General features: G+C 39.0%; 1 protein-coding gene across 1 annotated transcript; it reads right to left on the bottom strand.

Annotated features, from left to right (window-relative positions):
• Window positions 1-31: 31 nt before the first annotated feature.
• Window positions 32-22,855, bottom strand: LOC139149719 (L-2-hydroxyglutarate dehydrogenase, mitochondrial-like). The gene is made up of 10 exons (XM_070721654.1): window positions 21,044-22,855; window positions 19,085-19,212; window positions 17,266-17,417; window positions 16,914-17,045; window positions 16,364-16,526; window positions 15,150-15,184; window positions 13,999-14,163; window positions 12,241-12,398; window positions 11,583-11,714; window positions 32-3,280 (listed from the first exon to the last, which is right to left on the bottom strand). The coding sequence occupies exons 1-10, from the start codon at window positions 21,196-21,198 to the stop codon at window positions 3,085-3,087; spliced, it is 1,416 nt and encodes a 471-aa protein (XP_070577755.1). The 5' UTR covers window positions 21,199-22,855; the 3' UTR covers window positions 32-3,084.
• Between the last annotated feature and the right edge of the window lie 628 nt (window positions 22,856-23,483).

Below are 23,483 nucleotides of genomic sequence, written 5' to 3'. Positions count from 1 at the left end.
GCATAACATAGCATTATAAAAAATACAACTGTTTCATGTGAGTAGCATGTTTTTTTATTTGTTATGTTCAGTCCATTATATGCAAGTTTTGCTGCGTGATACAGTTCAGCTCAAATAATATAAAGGATGTCACCACATAATTCTCATAGTGTACACTTAGCCTTTCAATAGTTTGAACTAAACTTCTGGCCATCTCTATAAATACCGGTAACATGGGATTCTTTCATTAATGAAATCACAATATCCCCATGTCATGTTTTGATAAAAACAATACATGGATTTGTGCATATAAACTTCTCCATTTTTGAGATAGAGATAGTGGAATGATCTGTTTCGTTCAAAGACCCAGTTCACAGTTTGTACAAATTCCTTTGTCGTTGTGAAGATAGAATTGTCGGTGACGCTGAAGTGAAGTGGTTGCAGGCATTTTTGAAGGTGTCTTAGAAAACGTTTGGGCCAGTCAACTCCAACATGCTTCTTCTTTTTTATTGAATGCCCATCGTTCTTCAATGGCACCAATACTTTGATGAATAGAGTTTTTAATGTGTGTTTCTGTGAAGCTCTGGAGATCGATCTCAAACAATAAAATATTAAATGCACACTGACTCCCAAAGGTGACAGCATGCAAAAGGATGAAAGAGAAAGGAATCTGTGTTTGTGCTGAGGTTTTGGGAACAACACACAGGTAATTGATTGATTTTACAATTCCAGAAACATTTCTGCAGTGACCAAAATTGTTTTGCTGGCCCTGGGGAATGTAAACATGACTTTGGCAGCCTGGTATTATAAAAGTCACTGGCTTTGTATCACCCTGAGCAGAAAATAATGTCCCTGAAGAATAAGTTCACGTTGATAATCACATACACATGAAAGACTTCAACATGGTCTGTAAGACCTGGCTTGACATGCTACACTATAAAGAGCCTAGTGGTGTCTCCACATTGTAAGAGATGAGATGGAAGTGACGACGATGACTTTAGGGATTGTTACAACGCACAAAATTACCTGAGTTTATACTTTCTAGGATGTGTTCAGTATTAAAGTGATATCAACATGATACTTTTGACGACAGTGATTTCAGATCTGAAGAGTTGACTGATTGTGAAATGTTTGAAGGGGTCAGGTCTGAATACTGCAAGGAATTGATCAGATTACTAATATGTCATCATGTTATTATCTTGTTGCCTTTGTGGTATTTCACTTGTTCTGGGATACAATCTTAATTTTATACTCAAAGTTAAAAAAATTATCTGCTCTATACTATATATGTTCATATGAATCTATCAATATAAAAATTTCTTGTCTGAAATTGCTACCAAAAAAAACTAAAATCAATGCCACTGGTTCTGCTTGGATTGTTCATGTACATCTTTGCTTTTCTAGCATTTCAACCAAACTTGCCATATTTGCATGCATTTTAAATTATTTGCATTCACGTCCTATAATTAGTATGCTAACAATGCCTGACATTTCAATCTAAACACACTATGATTGTTACAATAAATGTGTCAACAAATTTCCCCCTTCCTGGTCACTTGCTCATAACATAACAGTGTAATGCCTATTTTAAAAAATGTTTGTTTTTTAAATTTGCATAATAAAATTCAAAGACGATAACCATGAACATTTAAATTTTTACTGACGCCGACTTGAAATTCTGCTTTGATTTCATGCTGTTACAGATGTCAAATCTTCCAGAAAAGTTCATTCAATGTATTTGAGAACAATGTATGTATACTTACAATTTCCTTTCAAATTCCAAATTTCAAGTTTCATGACTGTGCACAGCTGTGTCCTGAATTGTATAACTTGCTAGAAGGTTTGAATGTGAACACATACATACATACCCTGATTCCTGAATTCCTCCGACAGATTGCAGAGAACTGTGTTTACGTCGGCGTACCACGTTTCTCTTAATTCACAGACTGAGCAATAACAATCAAGACACATTCACTGATTTACATGGGATGGTGTCAGAACTCACTGACACGTACTAACTGGTAGCGCCGCATTTTATATTTACAAGTTATGTCACTATGATATTTACAGCTTATGATTAGTGCCCATTTGACTAGCTGGCCAAACATTTATTACTTTTGGATGGCAATTATGGTAACGGCACACAGTTTGCTTTGGTTAATTCATTCCTTTGTGTGTCATTGTACTTTCTAATTATGTTTTGGCTAATCAGCACATCAAGTCTAAAATTGTGGAAATGAAAGCTTTAAAGGCATTTCATGCCTTCCAATAGATTTTCAAATTTAATTTTTTTTGGGTGTTATGAATTTGCAAATAAGTATTCTCATTTTAAAACTTACCAACGAACAGTGCTCACACCTGTGAAATGGATCATAGTAGCTTTTGTGAATTTTTTCTGAATTGAATTCTCTTTACCTTAAATACGATTTTGCCACCTGAGTGAGTCATAAAAGTCTTGCATAACTAGTTGACCATATTTTAAATATGATGGATTTCTACAGGTAAAATACAGAAGTAAAAGGAAAGTTTTACATTCTACAGGAATTTAATGCCAGAAATGCCTAAAAGCGGAATGAGTTTTGATAGTTTCACCAACAAACAGCACTTTTTGCGATGAAAATGATTGCATTTGTGTCAAAAGTATTTGTGAGATCACTGTCTCAAACTCTTGCTGTACATGCTGTAGTGAGATGACAACATTTTACCCACGATGCATGCCAATATCATGTAGTTTGGCCCCCAGCACAAGACACATGCTTTTTAAGGTAGCGAGAATTGAACTGAATTGAATGAAATGGAAATAGTTGTATATTTTTCAGTAATCTTGACAACTTGAAGTCAGGTGCTCTCTGCAGAAGTCTGACTACAGCCCTAACATCATACTGTACTAAAGTTGTAGTGAATGGAAAAACATAAGATCTGCTGCATATCACCTGTGGTGGCGCTACACTACCATCACTGAGACCTACCGGTAAACTGGCAAGTGAGCTGCAACTAGATACTAACATTGTCTCTTGGTTCACCATGGCATATGGCCATCATTTTTGAAGTCCCCTTGAATCAACCTGATTTTTCTAACTAAATAAAGTTTTTGGGTCTGAAGAGTTAAAGATTGAATTTCTGCTCAACATTATCGGCCACCATTTTGGCTATCGCCAATGAAGACGTAGCTGCCGGAGATGGGGCGTTTCTGACGTGAAGTACGCGACTGCCGAGATCGCCTTTGCCACTGTCGAAGACAAAGTCATCAACAAGGTTACCTTCTTCATCCAGGGCTTGAGCTCGGACACCGGCAGGCCCTCTGTTGAGAAATGAGTAAACATCCGCATTACCTGAAAAGCTCTTTTGAAGCACAGTGCATGAATCATTATACAGAGAAAGTGGGACTTCACAGGCAGTTTGTACTCCAGGGCTGCATGGGGAATAAGGGAAAGACACTGGAAGACAAAGTTTGCTTTAGAGTAGCAACATCAGATTCAAAGTCGTAAAATGCTGTTGAAATTTCATTAGTGAACTTGATTTTATTTTTTAAAAGGTTTAACATAGCAAAAGATTTGTTGAAATGCTCTTTCATAGGATTTTCATGCATAACCTCTTCACTTGACATCTGAACAGAAAGTTAACCTTTGGGTTAGAAATGTACCCCACCACACTTAAACTCTCTCAACAATGTATTTTCAGTTGACTATGTTATTTTCAACAATTTTGGTTGGGCTTATTTGGGAGTTAAGAGGTTGAGGAGATATCAAACAGCGAGATGCCAACAAAATAGTTAAAAGGGCAGGTCTTTTATCAGCTTTATCTCCGAGTAAATTGACTAAACTGTGCACAAAAGGACCAAAATCACATAAACAGTCAATGTCAACAACAATTAATGCGAGAACCTGGAATTGAAGACTGCTGCTTCAAATTTTGAAACATACAGAAATACAGACGCCACCGACTTACCATATAAGCTCTTTTTGGTATTTATATACATACCAAATATGAGCTAAAAAATACGAGACATATTAAAGTATGGGTTATCTCAGAAATACGCTGGAAGCAATATGAAGTAATGCAACAGAAAACTGACAATTTAAAATTTGACCTTTTATGATATTTCAAGTCTACTGTAGTAGATACACGGAAAACAGACAAATGTATCACTGGTGATTTACATTGCTTTCATAATGAATTTGGTGTCTTAAAAATACAATATTGAATGGTGACAAAGCAACAGTACGATCCCCATCAATTAATCACCTATTGGTGGTATGTTAATTGGTATCTTATTTCTTGTGGCAGAAAACATTGACACAGCTGTTGAGAACTTTGGTTTGTGACAAATAAAAACGTGTCTGACATTACATATCCATATTTGCTGTAGATGCTTTACTGAGAGAGCTGATAAAAATTTGTTTTTTCCTTATCTGTAAGTGATTCCTGTATTGTGCTGCTGATGGGTAGTAGATAAATGAATAAAATAAATAATATATAAACAAAATATTGACAATCTTCACATCCCAAGAAGATATGCTAATCACAACACTATGTTTCCATATGAATCTGAAGTGCAAAATGAGCTCACACAAAATATAAACTCTGTCTGAAGCTGTATGCGAGGAAGCCACAGGATGTTCTTGCTGGAGGAAAATTACTTTTGCATCATAAATGTACGATTTTAATGTGCATGGGTATTTTATTCAATCAATCATCCAACAATTGAACATCCAATTACAGGATGAGGTACCCAGCACCCATTACCCAATGCAGCAAGGAAGTGCTTTGTTTAAGGTAGCGACTCGGGTTCATTGTCACTTATTTTCAATCCTCATTTTCACAAAGAAGACGTGGTCACACACCCGACATGTGGTACTTTTTTTATCTGCTCGGTCACCGAAGAGTTCAGAAAATTTGTTAGTTTTTTAAAAACAGTGCGCATACGGCTGTTTTACTCAAAAACACGTGTTTTTTAGTTTTTTTACTCAAAAAAGTGTAAGTACAAATCTCCAATCGGCCTTGGTGATCTGTTTACGGCAGTCGACGGCTGGGTATACTGGGCAAAAAACCGTGTCCCGGATTTTTGAAATTCGCTTTTGTTTTCGCACAATGCACCTTCAAAGTGTCAACTTGACGTTTTTTGCATAAATTATCGGCCTTTGTTCACGTTTGTCAGGATATCTTCACTTCCAGGCCCTTTATCGGAAATCTGAGACACGGTCTTTCAGATATATTCATTCACTGTCCACAGGTGAAAAATCAGGCTAGTCTGTCCAGGCGCCGCCGACTTATACTTATTTGAATAATGTACGCACTGCCAAAAACGGAACTGAGAAAATCGACGATTTGTGTAAACGACCTATGCGTCACACATTGTGACCAAAAAGTCCGACTCGCGCACTATTTTCTGCGAATTTTCTTACACCAGGACTAAGTTGAAATATTTAGAGTCAGTTTTGGGAAATTTGAATATGTTTACGATTGCAGATCGTGTGAAAATAGAAAGAAATTATACACTGAACTGGCAAATGCTTAGTGCCAGCAGTGGGTGGTATTTACACAACAAACACAGAGGGATACTTAGCGATTTAATCCATTTTTGGAACGTTTAACTAGTAGATTAACTGTATACTGTGGTCTCAACGGTTACAATCTAGTTACCAGAGTTCACAGTCAAGACGAAGACGTCGAAACTTGCGTAAAAAAGTCTATCCGATCGAGACTTATGTGCTGTCGTCGCGCGATCGCGTCGGACATTCACTTGTTCTTGACTCAAGTTGTCTACTTCCTGTCTCGCGATCGGCAATTTATGCATGTTCTTTGTGAAAAGTGATTGTCAAGTTCATGGTAGCACCGACACTGTGCGAACGGGACATCACTTACTAGTTTTCCTACCTCAAGATGAGACCATGATGAGACGAACACACGTAACTCTTGACAACATAAAATGTCTGTCGTATTTTCTTAGCTTTTGCACCGCACTGCAAACTTTTCGCCCTTCGTTACGACGGGAGAGATTGACTCGTGTTATTTTTTCAAACTTTATATGTATTCTTGTACCGATTTTTAATATCAAACTAATAATAATCACGCCGTAGCGTAGAACAGCGCAGGCTGTCATCGACAGCGTGTTCTGAGAGACAGAGTATCGACTAGTCTACAGTGGAGTCAATACCAGCGCACACATAATTATTTCGGAGATTTTTACTTTTAGTCAAACTCTCGATGACTGACCTCATATAGCAAAAATTGCTAGTTTCAGCACTTCTAGAAGTTGAGCCGGGTTTGTTTTACGTTCAGTGTTGAGGTCCCAGCTAGCAGCTGTGGAGTCTGCGGGTAATTGATAAGTTTAGACAACGTTCAACACGCACGAAAGAATCATTTGTGAACCCTCGCAATTCACGTTTGACGAAATTTAATTTTTGGGTTATATTTAAAGAAAGAAAAGGCATGAAATAAAAAAATATTTGCATTTCGTTTCGAAAAATTAGCAGATCGGTGAACTTGCTCTTGTGAATCTACATTATGTGTGTATGAACTCCTGCAATGGCTTGGGAAACTCCTTGACATAAATGTCGCGTGATGTCGGGTACAGTGTTGTTCAAGGTTTCTCAGCAGACACGAAAAGACTGCACGATAGAAAACTCGAGTTTAAAAATATAAAAGAACACGATACTAACACCAAGCATGTACAGCAAGAGTAATAAAATTATCGCAACTAACAGAAGTTTCATCTCGCTCAGGCTAATTTTTGGACTCGGGTATGTAATCAGCATAGCCTAATATGTTCGAAAAGCAGCGTGTCAAATACTTTCATAGTTGTTGAACTGCATGCATGTCTATGGTGTCCAATCCATGCCAAAATTACTACTTTGATTTTACAACACAACATGCCATTCCGAATTCTATTTTACAATTCAACATGCTATTTCACAACACAACATGCCATTCCGAATTCTATTTTACAATTCAACATGCTATTTCACAACACAACATGCCATTCCAAATCCTATTTTACAACTCAACATGCTCTTCCCAATTTCATTTGACAACACATCATGCACTTCCAAATCCTATTTTACAACTCAACATGCTCTTCCCAATTTCATTTGACAACACATCATGCACTTCCAAATCCTATTTTACAACTCAACATGCTCTTGCCAATTTCATTTGACAACACATCATGCACTTCCAAATCCTATTTTACAACTCAACATGCTCTTGCCAATTTCATTTGACAACACATCATGCACTTCCAATCCTATTTTACAACTCCACATGCTCTTCCCAATTTCATTTGACAACACATCATGCACTTCCAAATCCTATGTTACAACTCAACATGCTCTTGCCAATTTCATTTGACAACACATCATGCACTTCCAAATCCTATTTTACAACTCAACATGCTCTTGCCAATTTCATTTGACAACACATCATGCACTTCCAAATCCTATTTCACAATTCAACATCCCATTCTAAAGCTAGCTCTGCGGAGCAGGGCAGTGTTACTGGCTATCGAACAAGATTCAAAATGGCGGACGCGAAATGGTCCCCTCGCACAGAGAGAGAAATAATAATAACAATAATAATAATAATAATAATAATAATAATAATAATGCAGGAAATCAGTACGGAAGAATTTCCTCTCTGCTTTTTGACCGTAACGTACAACTTTTAAAATATCACTGATTAGGTATTTGGTTGTAGGAAATTAAATAAATTCCTTTCGGGGGAAAGTTTTCTATTTGGCGACAGGGTTTTTCCTCAGCTTCCAAGGGTTGGTAAAGTAAAACAGAATTACAGTCAACTCACACTTTTTCCAACCCGCCCAGAACCAACTCGCCCGATTCAAACTCGCCCGATACCAACTCGCCCGTTGTTTTGAGATAGGGTGTTGTAGATTCCATGTACGCTAACCCGATGGCCCGAGGCCAGCTATTTTCATGTCATGCCAGGCCAGTAACTCGTGAAAGACGGTCCTGCTGTTCCTAAAGAAGTGAGCCAGTTCGCAGTAACTATCCCTATACGTAAACAAGCCGAACGAAATTTATTCTTTCAAGAGATTTGCAAAACGTGAAATTCGCAAATAAAAAGTTTTCCGTGTTGGCACATATTTCAGCAGCCGCACCTGTGGTTCTCTATGTTAGAAATATTTGTTGTTAGAAATAAAACGTTTTATGCGTACCAGTTGCTGCGAAAACGAGCCCTGCCACTCTTTGATATGTTCTTCCACTCCAATGACCAAGCTACCCGAGTGGCAAAGGCTACCGATTCGCAGCAAGCGTACCAGTAGCTCTGCATGGCAGGGCTGTGTGTTTACCGGCGTTATACGGCCTCCGTATAACGCCGGTAAACACACAGCCCTGCCATGCAGACCTAGCGTACCAGGTACTCATAAAATTGCAAAATAATATCGGGCGAGTTGGTATCGGGCGAGTTGGAATCGGGCGAGTTGGTATCGGGCGAGTTGGAATCGGGCGAATTGGTTCTGGGCGGGTTGGAAAAAGTGCGAGTTGACTGGTACCCCGTAAAACAAGGTTCTTTTACAAGGTAAAGCGAAAAAATCTTGTAGATTATATTGGCAATGTCTACTTAGCATGCGCAATGAACTATGAAAATTGTACGACCTGCTCCGTCACAGAACGGAGATAATGTCTGAGCTCGGAGGGAGGTCAGCAGATACTTATGATTGACGGTGAATCTTGCCCGGTCTTTCACATGAGCCGCGCACACGATAAGCCTCCCACGGTGCACAATAGACAAAACTGCTGATTTTAACGCTCAGTTTCTTTTCCAAAAACAGCCAATTTTTAATTTAAAATCGTGATCGATCCTAGTTTTCGAGCACGCTCATCTTGTTTAGATACACAATGTGCTAAGCTGCGTTTTTAGACTTGTGCAAACTTCGCATTTCTCTCTCTGTGCGAGGGGACCATTTCGCGTCCGCCATTTTGAATCTTGTTCGATAGCCAGTAACACTGCCCTGCTCCGCAGAGCTAGCTTTAGAATGGGATGTTGAGTTGTAAAATAGGATTTGGAAGTGCATGATGTGTTGTCAAATGAAATTGGCAAGAGCATGTTGAGTTGTAAAATAGGATTTGGAAGTGCATGATGTGTTGTCAAATGAAATTGGCAAGAGCATGTTGAGTTGTAAAATAGGATTTGGAAGTGCATGATGTGTTGTCAAATGAAATTGGCAAGAGCATGTTGAGTTGTAAAATAGGATTTGGAAGTGCATGATGTGTTGTCAAATGAAATTGGCAAGAGCATGTTGAGTTGTAAAATAGGATTTGGAAGAGCATGATGTGTTGTCAAATGAAATTGGCAAGAGCATGTTGAGTTGTAAAATAGGATTTGGAAGTGCATGATGTGTTGTCAAATGAAATTGGCAAGAGCATGTTGAGTTGTAAAATAGGATTTGGAAGTGCATGATGTGTTGTCAATGAAATTGGCAAGAGCATGTTGAGTTGTAAAATAGGATTTGGAAGTGCATGATGTGTTGTCAAATGAAATTGGGAAGAGCATGTTGAGTTGTAAAATAGGATTTGGAAGTGCATGATGTGTTGTCAAATGAAATTGGGAAGAGCATGTTGAGTTGTAAAATAGGATTTGGAAGTGCATGATGTGTTGTCAAATGAAATTGGCAAGAGCATGTTGAGTTGTAAAATAGGATTTGGAAGTGCATGATGTGTTGTCAAATGAAATTGGCAAGAGCATGTTGAGTTGTAAAATAGGATTTGGAATGCATGATGTGTTGTCAAATGAAATTGGCAAGAGCATGTTGAGTTGTAAAATAGGATTTGGAAGAGCATGATGTGTTGTCAAATGAAATTGGCAAGAGCATGTTGAGTTGTAAAATAGGATTTGGAAGTGCATGATGTGTTGTCAAATGAAATTGGCAAGAGCATGTTGAGTTGTAAAATAGGATTTGGAAGTGCATGATGTGTTGTCAAATGAAATTGGGAAGAGCATGTTGAGTTGTAAAATAGGATTTGGAAGTGCATGATGTGTTGTCAAATGAAATTGGCAAGAGCATGTTGAGTTGTAAAATAGGATTTGGAAGTGCATGATGTGTTGTCAAATGAAATTGGCAAGAGCATGTTGAGTTGTAAAATAGGATTTGGAAGTGCATGATGTGTTGTCAAATGAAATTGGGAAGAGCATGTTGAGTTGTAAAATAGGATTTGGAATGGCATGTTGTGTTGTGAAATAGCATGTTGAATTGTAAAATAGAATTCGGAATGGCATGTTGTGTTGTGTTGTGAAATAGCATGTTGAATTGTAAAATAGAATTCGGAATGGCATGTTGTGTTGTAAAATCAAAGTAGTAATTTTGGCATGGATTGGACACCATAGCATGTCTCCGTTATCGGCCAAATCTGACTCTTCACATTCTCGCTTGCCAGAGCAATGATTTCCGCTCCGCTGACCTGCGCAAAAATCAAATCTCTTGACGGGTAGCGCTGAGCTGTTGCCGTAAAGAGGCGCGTGGTTTACGACGATGAAAACGCTGAGCCTAACGTTGAAGCTAGCGCATGCGCACTATACCGCAAAGCCTGTACATAATCTCTGCGTGTTTATCAAAGATATCGTTGTCGGTAATCCGCGACCGTTAAGACAAAAGGGAAATAATGGCACGCGGTGTAGCTGATAGTTTGCCATTTTAGTAATATTTCAGGAATTTCCCGGTACGATGTGACCCAACACCTTTCCCCAAAAGATTGACCACGTGTCAGTGGCTCGAAATTTGAAATAAAAAAAAAAATTGCTAAAATTGACCTTTGAACCTGAGTCGCATCGTTAAGGGCATAATTCTAACATCATGTTGGAGTCTCGTACTCACCATCCTCCATTACACTGGATTTATTGAGTCTTGAACTCACAATCCGAAAGTGAGTCCAGTACCCTAACTACTACCCACCTCTTTCTTTGTGCACCACATGGAATACCCAATGAATCAGTGCCTCTAGCAATACTGGCTCTATTTCTGTTTTAATCTAGGTACTTTTTAGATGTTTTACATTGTGTGCATCGTACTTAGGAATATTCCCATCATATGAGATTGCGTAGAAATGTACAGTTGCTTGTTTCTGACAATACGGAATAATCTCCATTGATTTCCATGCTGTCACTTGGCCCTCTACCGCCTGGAATAGTGATTGTGTAATTGTCTAGAGGAAAGTCAGCCTACATGTACAAGTGATGTAATTCTACCGATACCTGCCACGTATCTTGTCTGTGTGATTAAAACCATAGTGATTTCATGTCAAACGAACTTCATCCGTAACTCTGGCCAAAATAATTGATTTTCACTCTGGGTGCATTGCTGACACGTCTCTTTTATATGCAAATTTATAATGACCCCGTAACTTAAAGCATATGACCTGCGCACATGCTCAAATATGCCTGTGACATTTGAAATCTGATAAAAATCAGAGAGTAATCTGTGCTTTCCATGACCACTCATTCCCCTACCTTCAGCCTGTAAAGGTTAACAGAGCTATATAATTTGGTTGGAAAAATCAAGCAAAACAACGACATAATAATCCAAAATGTCGGCTGAAGTGACAATGTTCTGACATATACAAAATACTGTATTTCAATCATTGCCTTACCTGCTGACATCACTGACTTTAAGCTCTGGCACAAAGTTCTGCAATATCTTAACCTGAGCTGCAATGTTAATCCCTCTGTACATCTCACCGAGGCCGTATCTGAAGTGCTTCATTACAAGCTTCCGCAAACCACTGTGAAGAAAGTTGAATTTTTAGCCGTTCACAGTTGATCATATTTGGTACATACCAGTATGGGTACCAAAGATCAACAATAAGTGTTGTTTCTATCTGTTCACTGCAGGAAAATTCTAAATTGATGTTATGAAATGATTTCTGCACAGTACAACCAGAAAAACAACAAGAAATATTTAAAGCAGAAAAACAAGAATGACAAAAGTAAATAAGGTCTGAAACTTTAGGTACTGGAGGTCAACTTTAGCAACATGCATAGCAGAGAATGTTTCAACACAGCTAGTCCCTCTTAGTTTGAGCAGGTCTGTTAAAGGGACACAAGCTGTAACTTGTGGCAAGTTTTTGAGTATTCTGCTTCTGTATATCAACTACTGTGTCTGACCCTAATCCATTTGTCATGCTGAAATTTTGAGTATTCTTTTTTTTCATAAATGTAGGGTACAATCAGACATCTCAGAAGTACATCATTGGGCCAAACGTTTTGTGATGAAAAACAAGTCAGTTGACTGAGAGACAAAGGACTTACGTGAAGGAAAGTGCATCTGCCAGCTCTGACGGGCTGATGTCGGTGTAGCCGTACCCTTCCCTTTTGAAGGCCAGTACTGCGTTGGGACCAAGCCAGACGGAGCCGTCGATGCGAGGGGTGAAGTGAACTCCAAGAAACGGAAACCTGGGATCAGGTACCTGAAATCAGAGAAAAGGAATGTCCAGAAAATAATGGCGGTTCAGCTACATATTTGAACTCAACTATTCGGGTTGTGAGAACTTTTAATGCACTGTGTAATCTGTCCAGATAATATTTATCAGGCTATTATGCAGACAATGAGACACTATTTTGTATACTTTTCCTGCATTGATTCATTTTTGAAAAATATCTTAATTTCAGCCAGGGAAATTGAAGAACTGCTAAAATTTGACACTTTAGAAACCCCCTGACACAAAAGGAGACAGTTTAATCCTGTAACATCAATTTTCTGCTGCAACCTTCTAATTTCTCTGTAGATGCAAAAAGGCATCACACTTTGATGTACAAGTGTTGACACACTGGACCCAGTCCTATGATAGGGTGAGCAAGTCTTCCAACTCTGTGATGAGAAATCATTAGATACAGTACTGATCAATTATCTATAAGCATTGTAGACCTCTTGTCTAGGGTCTATGGTATACTATAATCCATGTGTAAATCTCTGAACTCGCCATATTACACTATCACATAGACAAATTAAGGCCTGTTATTGTTGAGCAAGTTGTAAAAGTTGTACAGTACAGTCAAACCTGTCTCAGTGGTCACTCTGACAGGGCGGCCACTTCTCTAGAATGGTCACTTTGTGGCTGTCATGTAACATTTTACAAGTTAAAGACCCTCTACCGAAAAGCCACCATTGCAATTGCTCCAATATGGTACAAGCCCTGTGTATAATGGTCAACACATCTGACTCAGAATGATCTCTGTCAAAAAGATGTTTAAACTGAAAGCAAGACATGAGTCTATTTTGACTGATTTTATATCTGCATAATAATTGTTTTAAAAATTGAGATGCATGTACCCATGATTTTCAAGAAATTTAAGATATTGCATTTTATTTTTACTGTCACCTATTCCTAAATTCACCACTCAGCACACCACCTACACTGAAAGAAATGCCGCACCCACCCTTTATAGAAAGGCCACATCAATATAATAGTTTTCCTTGGTCAGGTTTGACTTGTATATATATATATATATATATATATATATATATATATATATATATATATACATATATATATAATTTACAAAGCACTGCATTCAAGTAGTTGTAACTTTTGATGGTTGCTCTTTTCGTTATTTTTGTTTCTAATGTCAGCCACAGTTTCTCTTTCTACTCCTAAAAACATGTTGCAATGTATGGTATTCAGCTTGTCAACTCAGCCTGTACATGTGCAGACTGCATTGCTACAGTTGACAGGGGAATGCTGGTCCAGACTAGAATTCAAATGTAAACAATATCAGTGCATTCTGCATGTTCAGATGCTGTGTTGACGAGATAAGTAGTTAGTGTTTTAACATGCTTTGGGGGTCAAGGACGTGCAGATTAACAAAGATGTGGAAACAATCACCACAAGTTATAGGTACTGGCCTTTTCAATATCAGAAGAGGTCAAAATTGGAAAAGTAGAGTTAGGCCATCATTTTGACAAGCTGCATGTACAATCAAACTTTCACTTCATGGTTTGTCATCATGAGGTTTATTAAAAACGTCATTTTAATTTTTCTCTACAACCAGAGAAGACACCAAACTTACAGGATAGATATTGCCTCTGACTAGATAGCACTTCTCAGGTTTTAGAAGAAGGTACTCCCCTCTGAAAGGTACAATTTTTGGCACTGGCTTGCAACCTGAGTACTCTGCTAGACGATCTGAATACAAGCCACCACATGTGATCGCATACCGGCACTGGATGTTGCCCTGGAAATAGGGGAAAAGAAAAAAAAAACTCAGAAATCTCATGTAGAGCATAGAATGATTTTTATACTTGCATAAGTGTTGTGAGATAATGGCTGTTTTCTTCAACATATTCTTTCATCATACTCTGTTTTTATATTTATTTGCCCACAGACTTGTCGCCAGTCTAGCATAAATCCAATATGGACTCAATGGTGCTGTACCTTCCTTTAAAATCTTCCAAACCAAGGAATCATAAAAAAGAACTCTGTTTTCCATGAAATGACAACATAATATGAGGTTATTATGAAAATACCGCAAAGGATGCACGAGGACATTGGCGCAGCGTATCGCCCAACGCGAAGCGGAGGGCGATGCGCGGCGCCAATGTCCCCGTGCATCCTTTGCGGTATTTTCATAATAACCTTATTATTATACATCTTACATTCCTGATCAGGGCATCAAAATGTCGGAGTATTGACCGTTTTCGTGCAATGTCAACAATTTTTCTTCCGATTTTATCGTGCCAGTGTGGAACGCTACCTCGGACGCGCTTCTGCATGTTTTGGAGTGTGTGCACTACACACATACGTACGTACAGAGCGCGCGCGAGACTTGTTCTGGCACTCGTCCAAGGGGTCCCTTGAAACCGTTCTACATTGAACGCGCAGATACAGCCGCAGGGAATGGGGCGCCTTGAAACCGTACGTGTTACGGAACGGGCGCGCGTTCTGTAAGGCTTTTTTAGCGCATGCTAAATTCTATTGTTCTCGATGATAGATGTATAATAATATTGAAATATCTCACTTTCATGCTGATGATATTTTAACCCTTATCCCAGAACAGAAATTGAAGTAAATTAAAGCACAAAGTACCGAATTTTTGTGAAGAAATTCATTTTCTGTCAATGGTATTGATTACAATGCAAATCTGCATGCAAATTTTCTCAGCTTTGGAAAATAACTTTTCTTAAAATTAATACATGTTGTAGAAGATTGTGTGATTCTCACCTTTTTTGTGACGACTGTGACTGGGTATTTTATGCCTGTGTTGAATAATAGATATTAAAGTAGTGAGCACAATTAACCTGCCCAGCCATCATTATTTAAACCACGTGTCTGTTGAAGATCATGTATATCTTGATATCTATACTGAATAATTTGAGAGCACCAGCCTGCTAGGAATTTTTAGGTACCTTAATGCAAAAATGTGTGTTTACCAGTCAGTTTTTGGGACAGTTATGGTAAAAACCAATAACACGGAAACTAAAATGGCTACATCTTAGGAATACGAAAAAAGATCTACTTCAAATATACATTTGTTGAACTATCTCTGTTTAGTTTCCTTTTCAATAATATATCACCAAAGGTTCTCAAAACATTTCGTAGACCTTCATCTTTAATTTTGCTGTTGGAACATGTATTTGAATTGACGTACATGCAGAATGACGGAAATTACAGGTGTGATGTCTATGATCTTACACGGTATAACTGCAGAAAACTTGTGGGCATACAATTCGCCAATTGTCCGCTCTGCAGCCTCAGTGATGGTAAACTGACTCACTGTCAGTGATGAGCATTGCTGAAGTTGAAGAACAGACGTTTTCACATGCCGTATGCCCAATTGTTTTGCCAAAGGGAAAGAGCATTACTCGATTTGAGGCATATTTGAGTGAAGGGGGCTCAGACAAGTACATTTGGAAAGTTTCTGAAATAATTTCCAAATGCCATACTGAGAGTCAAAAGTGCATTTTTGTCTCTATTGGGTTGTTTTTTCGAACCAAAGTTTGAAATACATTCAAAGTGCAGATTATTGTTTCCTTTTCAGAGTGGCTGGGTAAACTATATACATGACTGGACAAATCAAATATGCCCGATACTTGAATAAAAAATACAGGTAATATCAGAGGTTTTAATTCAGGAGCGTGAAGACAAAATGACACAAATGTGTCTCACATTTATCTGATTGTGATTGAAGCTGTAAATAAATAAATAGAAAAAGGACACTAAGAAACTAAAATAAATCTTCGAAGGAAGAAAAAAAATCCAGTATTGTGACTGCCTTGTTGTCCAAAAGATGCCCAGATGAACATGTACAGAAACATATTTATTGTTTTATGCAAATTAGACTGCCTCTGCTACAGATGCACTTTTCCAAGACAGATACTTAATTTTACATCAGAATTAAGGAGACTTAAAATTGTACTTTGCCAGTGTTCACTTACCATCTTTGGATCCAGGAGCACTTTCCGGTGTTGTCCTGAATCCTGTCACTTCTTGACCTAGTTTAACCGTACCTCCCATGTCTTGAAACGTTTTCCCGTAAGACCTTGTGACCTCACCCCAGTCCACAATACCAGTGTTGGGTGAGTGAATTGCCTTCAGACCCTGAAAGATACATGTATATGTCCTTAAAGTACAAGGAGTGTGACCGGTAGTCATGACATGTGACCCAATCTTCAATAAGCAGGGTCAAAGGTCATAAAATTGTATTGCAGTTATTGTCTCGCTATAGTTTGGTTCTCAATTACACAGAGATGATTGCAGGGTTCAGCAATCTGAGTAATGGAAGAGTGATGAACTTGCTTGTTATAATATAAAATTTCGTACGCGTACTTTCATGGTTTTATCCCATTCAACTGAGTACAAAACTGCACCAGACAACTACCCTAGGGACATCAGAGCCCATGAATTCATACAACATTTGACAAGATGTTGCTCTGAAAAAGTCAAGGAATTAGATATTCAGAAGTAAGGTTTAAAAACCTACACTACCTTGCAGTATGGTTCTATATCTTTAATTTCATCAGGTCCCACCATCCTAAGTCCCGGTACGTTGTTTTCCAGACCTCTCTTGTACAAAGCATCCAATCTGGGCACTTCATCCGGTCTGACGGCAACAATCAGCTGAAGAAGTGACAAGATGATAAATTGGAATCGTTCAATGAATTTGTTTGTCCCAAATGTTCTTTTAACACCGGCTGGCTGATGAAGTGTCATAAATATATCATACAGAAGAATTCCCACAATCCAATGCAGGCAACTTCAAATATTTACACCTTCAAAAGCATATTCAAGAAAGTGACAGCATTATGTATGGAAAACAAACAATTTAACATGGAATTACCTTTCCACACTTATCGTAAGGTACGTTGTTCTTGTCGCAGTACTCATAAGCCAGTTTGAGCCCCTCCACACACAGTTTGGCTTTCAATGATCCCGGAGCGTAGTAGATACCTGCATGGATGACACCGCTGTTGTGTCCACTTTGGTGGGCAGCTTACAAATGGTAAAACAAACAAACGATGAGATAAGACTGAGTGATGGTCACATATATTGTCAGTCAAACATGACTTACTTGATATGAAGCACTAAGATCATTACACAATTGACTGGTGACTTTCGAATGAAATGCACATTCATGAATGATACATCATGATTGGATAACTGCAAAACTACAAAGTGCATACAAAGGAAGGACTGAGATACAATCGTTCTTTGCGGAAACTTCTTATCAATAAATATGATGAGCTTGATACTGGGCAACCATGATGTTCTTCAGATCAGATCTAAGGTAGTATGCACCTCCAAATGAAGGACCTAAACTTTTGTTCAAACTTTCCTCAATGAAACTTTTAACCAGTCTCTTACCAAATTAAGAATAAATATCTGAGTCGTCACGCAGTAATTGGTACTAGTGAATCAAATTACCTAACATTTGCCAATATTTGAAATTCAAAATGGCTAGCATCCGTGTTAACTCAATGAGGGAAAATAAATTCTTTTATTTTCAAAAAACTGAGATGGTGAATATTTGTCTTCCTTGAAAAGCTTTCAAATGAGCCCTAAACAGTCAAGTGATAGATCGGAAGAGAATTGTAAAAATTTGAGTCCAAATATCTGTCCCTGGGCCACATTCTACCTCAAAAAGTGCTGATAAAAATGTAATTATCATTAACTTGCTTTCTGCTTGTCCAGTTCAGCTTTGATATTACAATCCACATTGGGGTCCCAACAATTTACACCAAAATTAGGTTGTCCCAGACAACGTTGTCAGAAAACCATTTCATACCAAAACCACCTCGTCCCAAGTACTAAATCGTACCATATGCCTCTTAGGCCCAAAACAAAAACAATTTTGTCCCTGAATTACCACCTCGTACCAAAACCACTTCGCCCAAAGCTCATCCCACGTCATCATGGGTCACTGTGTAATGTTTTACATGGTTACTTGGATACATTACAGTGTCAAGACATTTGGCTACCTAAAATCTTTTATTCTACCCAAAATCCTATACGATAGAATAATACAAATATGCCAGTGAAATCACGTTTACATGTACAGTCGTAACCCCTTGAATATAAGGGTGGCAAAAGAATGTCTGGCTATGGCAACAGCATCTCCCTACACGTTCATACAGTGAGTATAAGCAACAACTCCTGTCTCGCTTGGAATTACTAAATGTCAGTTTCTCGAAATTGATGTGTTCACTTTAAAGACTTTGGTCCTGAGATAGATAAGTGATGGAATCCTTGTGGGATTTTGTGGGTTATTTGCAGCTTTACCGGTTGACAACAGTTTGAGGCAAAGTTGTTTTGTGTGTGAAATTGTTTTGGGGGTAGTACGTGACTCTTGGGGAGAAGTGGTTTTGGTACCTGGTTGTTTTGGTACGTCATGGTTGTTTTGGTACAACTTAGTTTTGGTCCAAAATGGTATAGGATGAGGTGGTATACTGTGACTTGGTTTTGGTGTGAAATATCTGGCCACTTCCATATCAATTGATAAACACTGCTACCTGAATATGTTATCTACAATACGTTTTCAGGCCTTAGGCTTTACAAGTTACAAAACCAAAACATTGATGTTTTGGTTCAACAGGAGGAGGGGGGGAGAGGAGTATTCTGAGAAGAGTCTACAACTCAACTAAATAGATCATATCACTTACCAAGCACATCTTCCTTTTCAACAGTAATAAATTTCAGTGAAGGGTGCCTCATCAGTAATTCTCTGGCTGTTGCCATACCAACAATGCCTCCTCCAACAATGCACACATCATAGGCGTCTGACGTTGCTCTGCAATGTCAAGGTCACACAAGGCATGGAGGTGAAAATAGGGACTTCTGTAACTCCATGCTTAAGCTATTTATCTTACAAATGATTATCCTGACTGTCATAAGGCTGCATTCACAAACACCTCTACAGGGGGAAGATTTCAGGGGAGGGACTTGAACAAATTTAAAACATGCCAGGGGAATCTGAAAAAATTTGACATTGCAAAGGGGGACTTAAAAATCTATTGGATATCAAATTCCTTTTAATACCTTCTGGCACTTTCATTTCATGCAATTTCCATTTTCGGCATGCCCTTTGGGGGGCAGATTTTAAGGTACATTAGGGAGCCTTCAGAAATTACAGGGGGGGATGGGCCGGGGGAATTGGGGAGGGTCACTTTTTAGAAAACTGTTCAAGGGGAAGGGTCATTTTTTATAAACCTATCTTGGGGGAGGGTCAGTTTGACAGAAGCAGACTTTATGGCCAAACCTTTAACTGTCTGCGTGATATTTCTTGAATAGGAAACCACCAACAAAGTACACAGATAACCACTTGAGTGAAATTCCAATATCATATTTGTAATTCACATCTGCACTTTCAAACACCCCATTCTCATCATGTACATTTATATCAATAGTCAAACATTTATAAAAACACAGATTTAGCTAGTTTTGTTTTGTAAAGAAATTATTCGTACTTTCCTAATAGACTACAATGTATGGTGGGTCAAAATTTTTAGCAAAATTCCAAAATGAAATTTCTTGTACACTAGTGCACTTGTAAACACCCCATGCTCATTAAGTGCATATGTATCGGTTATCAAACATCTGTAGATGAACGGATATTGCTAGTTTTATATTGGAAAATATGTGCTCATAGTTTTCTCATAGACTGCCATGTATAGTGAATCAACATTTTGATTATATCCAAAACTCAAATTTTTAGTACACACATGCACTTTTTACCAGCCTCTTCAAGCAAAGTACATTACATGAATTATCAAACACATATAAATGTAGAGATATAGCTTGTTTTATGTGGGAAAATGCTAATATTTTGCCCAATAGACTCCCATGTATTACAGTTTGATATTTTTGGACGAAACACAATATTGGTCACATTTTGCCTTCCTTTGAGGGGGACTTCAAAATTACATAAAGTCAGAATGGGGGACTTGAATACATTCTGAGTTTGTTAGGGGGTATTTGAAAAAATCTGAGAACTGTTTTTGTACCCCCCCCCCCCCCACGGGGAGGTGTTTGTGAATGCAGTATAGCCATGGTCCTAGCCAACATTTTCAGGTTTACTCCTTTCAGAAACAGGATAATCACTTCTCATGACAAAAAATATTTCTCGTGGTTCCATAGTGCTACTGTGACAGATTCAGGGTCGGAGATATTAACGTTGCGAGCACTACAGTTTGTGAGTCGGACGAAAAATATGCAGAAGTGACATTGGTATCTAAAGAAATACGCTGACGATTGCAAGGTTGAATTCGCATCGGTAGCATGGATATGGCGTGGACACAAGCGTTTGCAGTTTTCACTATGGATAGTGCACGCAGAAACAGCGCACTAATTGACTATTTTATTTATGTAGTCTGTACACTGAACACTGATCACACTGGGGAGTCGGAGAATTACGGTAAAACTGGTGGAAGTACAAATATAAGCTATGCCATGCCAATTGCCATGCCACAAGACAAGAGAGCGATGGTTTGACCGTGAACCATTGACGGAAACATTGGACACGTCATACATCTCCCTGCAGCAGGGTACGTTGTTTCTCCTCTAACGGTAAACGGAACAAAAAGCACCATGAAAGTCTATGAGTGCAATATATTACAGCTCACCTCTTGGTGTACAATCGCTTCTGCTCTCGGCCGATTTCGCCATTGCTAGCTTGTGGAGCACCGGCTGGGGCAGTGACTTTGAGACAACTAGGCAATGCTCGTTGTCGCACATTATGACCCAACGTTCGGATGACACAGGCCGTTGCAATACTCATCGTAATGATTTAGTTTATGTGAAAACGTATCCGTCGAAACATAACATCAGATGTCGTCAATTATACGTCACAGCACTGAAAGAGCAAGTGAAGTGAGCACTCTCCGTGCAACCTTGGTCATCAAACAGCTGATCGTGTGTGACCCTGTCAGAGGTCAATTATCATATGGATCATCCAATCAGACAACTTGTTTAGAAATCGAAAACATTCTCGTAGCAGAACAAAAAATAAAGTTATGTATTGTGTTGTCACAATCAATCCGCAACACTTTCCGATTGAGACACTTTAATTTATTAGCCCAGAGAATGAACACAAAACATGTACAGTTGTACAGTCGTCACGGTCGTCATCATGGCCCGGTCTCCCGGGCCCGGTCTCCACCGAAGAGCGCCGGGTCAAGCTATTTTTTCTATAATGGGGTTACAGACAGCATACGGGTGTGACCATGGAGGTACCTCCATGGTGTAAATTAAGAATGTGTTGGCCGTCTCCCCCATACCCTTTCACTAGGATCACTGTATATAAAACCTGGTAGAACATCACTGTCTTTCCCAGATGCAGGCTTATTAAACGATGTACAGGAAGCAGGTACACCCACCACCCCTTCTAGAATTCGAATCAACTCCAGCCTCCAGGGTTGAATACGGGTCACAAGAGTGTGTGTATTAATGATTTACAACAGTCAGAGATACAGATCAGCCTCAAAGTTCAAGAAACCTCTTTTCTCATGTTTGCTGTTGCTCGCAACGTTTGTTGTTTAGTAGAAATGTTATGTCTCGTCAAAGCTGCAAAAATAAGAAAGAATGAAAAAGTTAATCTGTTGTCCAGGCACTATTTTCTACATTGTTGTGCACGTGCAGGCCATGACCTTTCTGACCCAACTGAACAGGTAGGGCTATATTAGACTTGGTTCAAGTCTGTGATTTGTGAATGTTTGAGTGGAGTGAACGCAATGATTTGTATTTTGCTTTCATGTGAAACGCGGGCGTGAGTGGACGCGATGAGTAGGGTGAACGCGATAAGAGGAGTGAACGCTATACAGCGGAGTTTCACCCGGAATCACAGACTTGGCTTTCTTGCACGATGTGCGTTGCTATAAATTATTCATGAGATGACGTTTTCTGTACTCATATATTATTCATAAATGACATCACTAAATTTTACACATTGGGAGGAGATACCAATTGACCCAAACGAGACGTGCATAAAACTCACATGGCGTTGTTGACAAAATGTCGAGTGCGATCACTCCCACAAAAGTCAGCACAACCTCTGTTGTATCACCGAAAACGCGTGAAAATATCTGTGTTGTTTGTGGGGCCCATGTCGCAAAATGCGAAAATCGTCGCCGGTTATTCAAGGATGGAAAAAGACACCGTCCTTTACAGTTGTAGCCTGTTCTCTTACGTGCCCAAAGCGATGGAAATCAAAACAACGTGGGGCGACTTCGTATGTCAGTGATTTTCCGCTGCCGGTTGGTGCGCAGACGAACACATCTTTTCCCTCAATGTAACTCTCAACAAGCTTTCTTTGGTAATCTCGCATGATTAGCGATGGTCGACCGATCAGTTGTAAAACGCGGTTGATGTACGAACTTGATGCCATTATTCGCCCAGATATAAAACGTACTCGATGTCTAGCTTTGCACGGAGATGACAACAACTTTTTAATGCATGCAGAGGTTTATTAGCATGCGTTCTTCTTATTGGCCAAATAACGGCGGGGGCTGTCAGTCATTTTGTATTTGGCTCTACGTCACTGTGTACACATTCCGTCTCACCGCCTGTACTTTGCAAGAAGTCCAAGTCGGTGAATCCGGCAGAAACTAACTCACTACTGCGCAGACTCAAACGTGACGTATCAATCGCTGGGAAAACCTGGCGTGAGCTGCCAAATTCCGGATAGGTTTGTACGAAATATGAGAGACACAAGAGAAACTATTATAAATTATTTTATATTTTTAAAATTCACCGACTTGAACCAAGTCTAGGGCTATATCACTGTCAGCCGGATAAACGCCAGATCGTGAGAAGTCGGGTGCAGTCTAAAAATAGCGACTAAGCCAAGGCCGATAATTTTCGAAAAGCGTCAACATTGTTGTATTGCATAGTATGAATCAATGTTCGACTCTGAGCTTATAATATCCAAAATATTTCGAAGAGACCATGGAGACTGAGCCCGTCATTTCTGTGTTGGGTCCCATGTAATCATGATCTCGAACTGATCCATTCATGAATGAGTAATTGGGAGCATGGCCGATTGTCAGGGTGCCCTCTAGTGGCAGC

Source organism: Ptychodera flava, chromosome 14 (genome assembly GCF_041260155.1).
Source record: "Ptychodera flava strain L36383 chromosome 14, AS_Pfla_20210202, whole genome shotgun sequence".
NCBI classification, from domain to species: domain Eukaryota; kingdom Metazoa; phylum Hemichordata; class Enteropneusta; family Ptychoderidae; genus Ptychodera; species Ptychodera flava.
The sequence above is the reverse complement of the archived record's forward strand: the minus strand, read 5'-3'. Positions and strand labels throughout refer to the sequence as shown.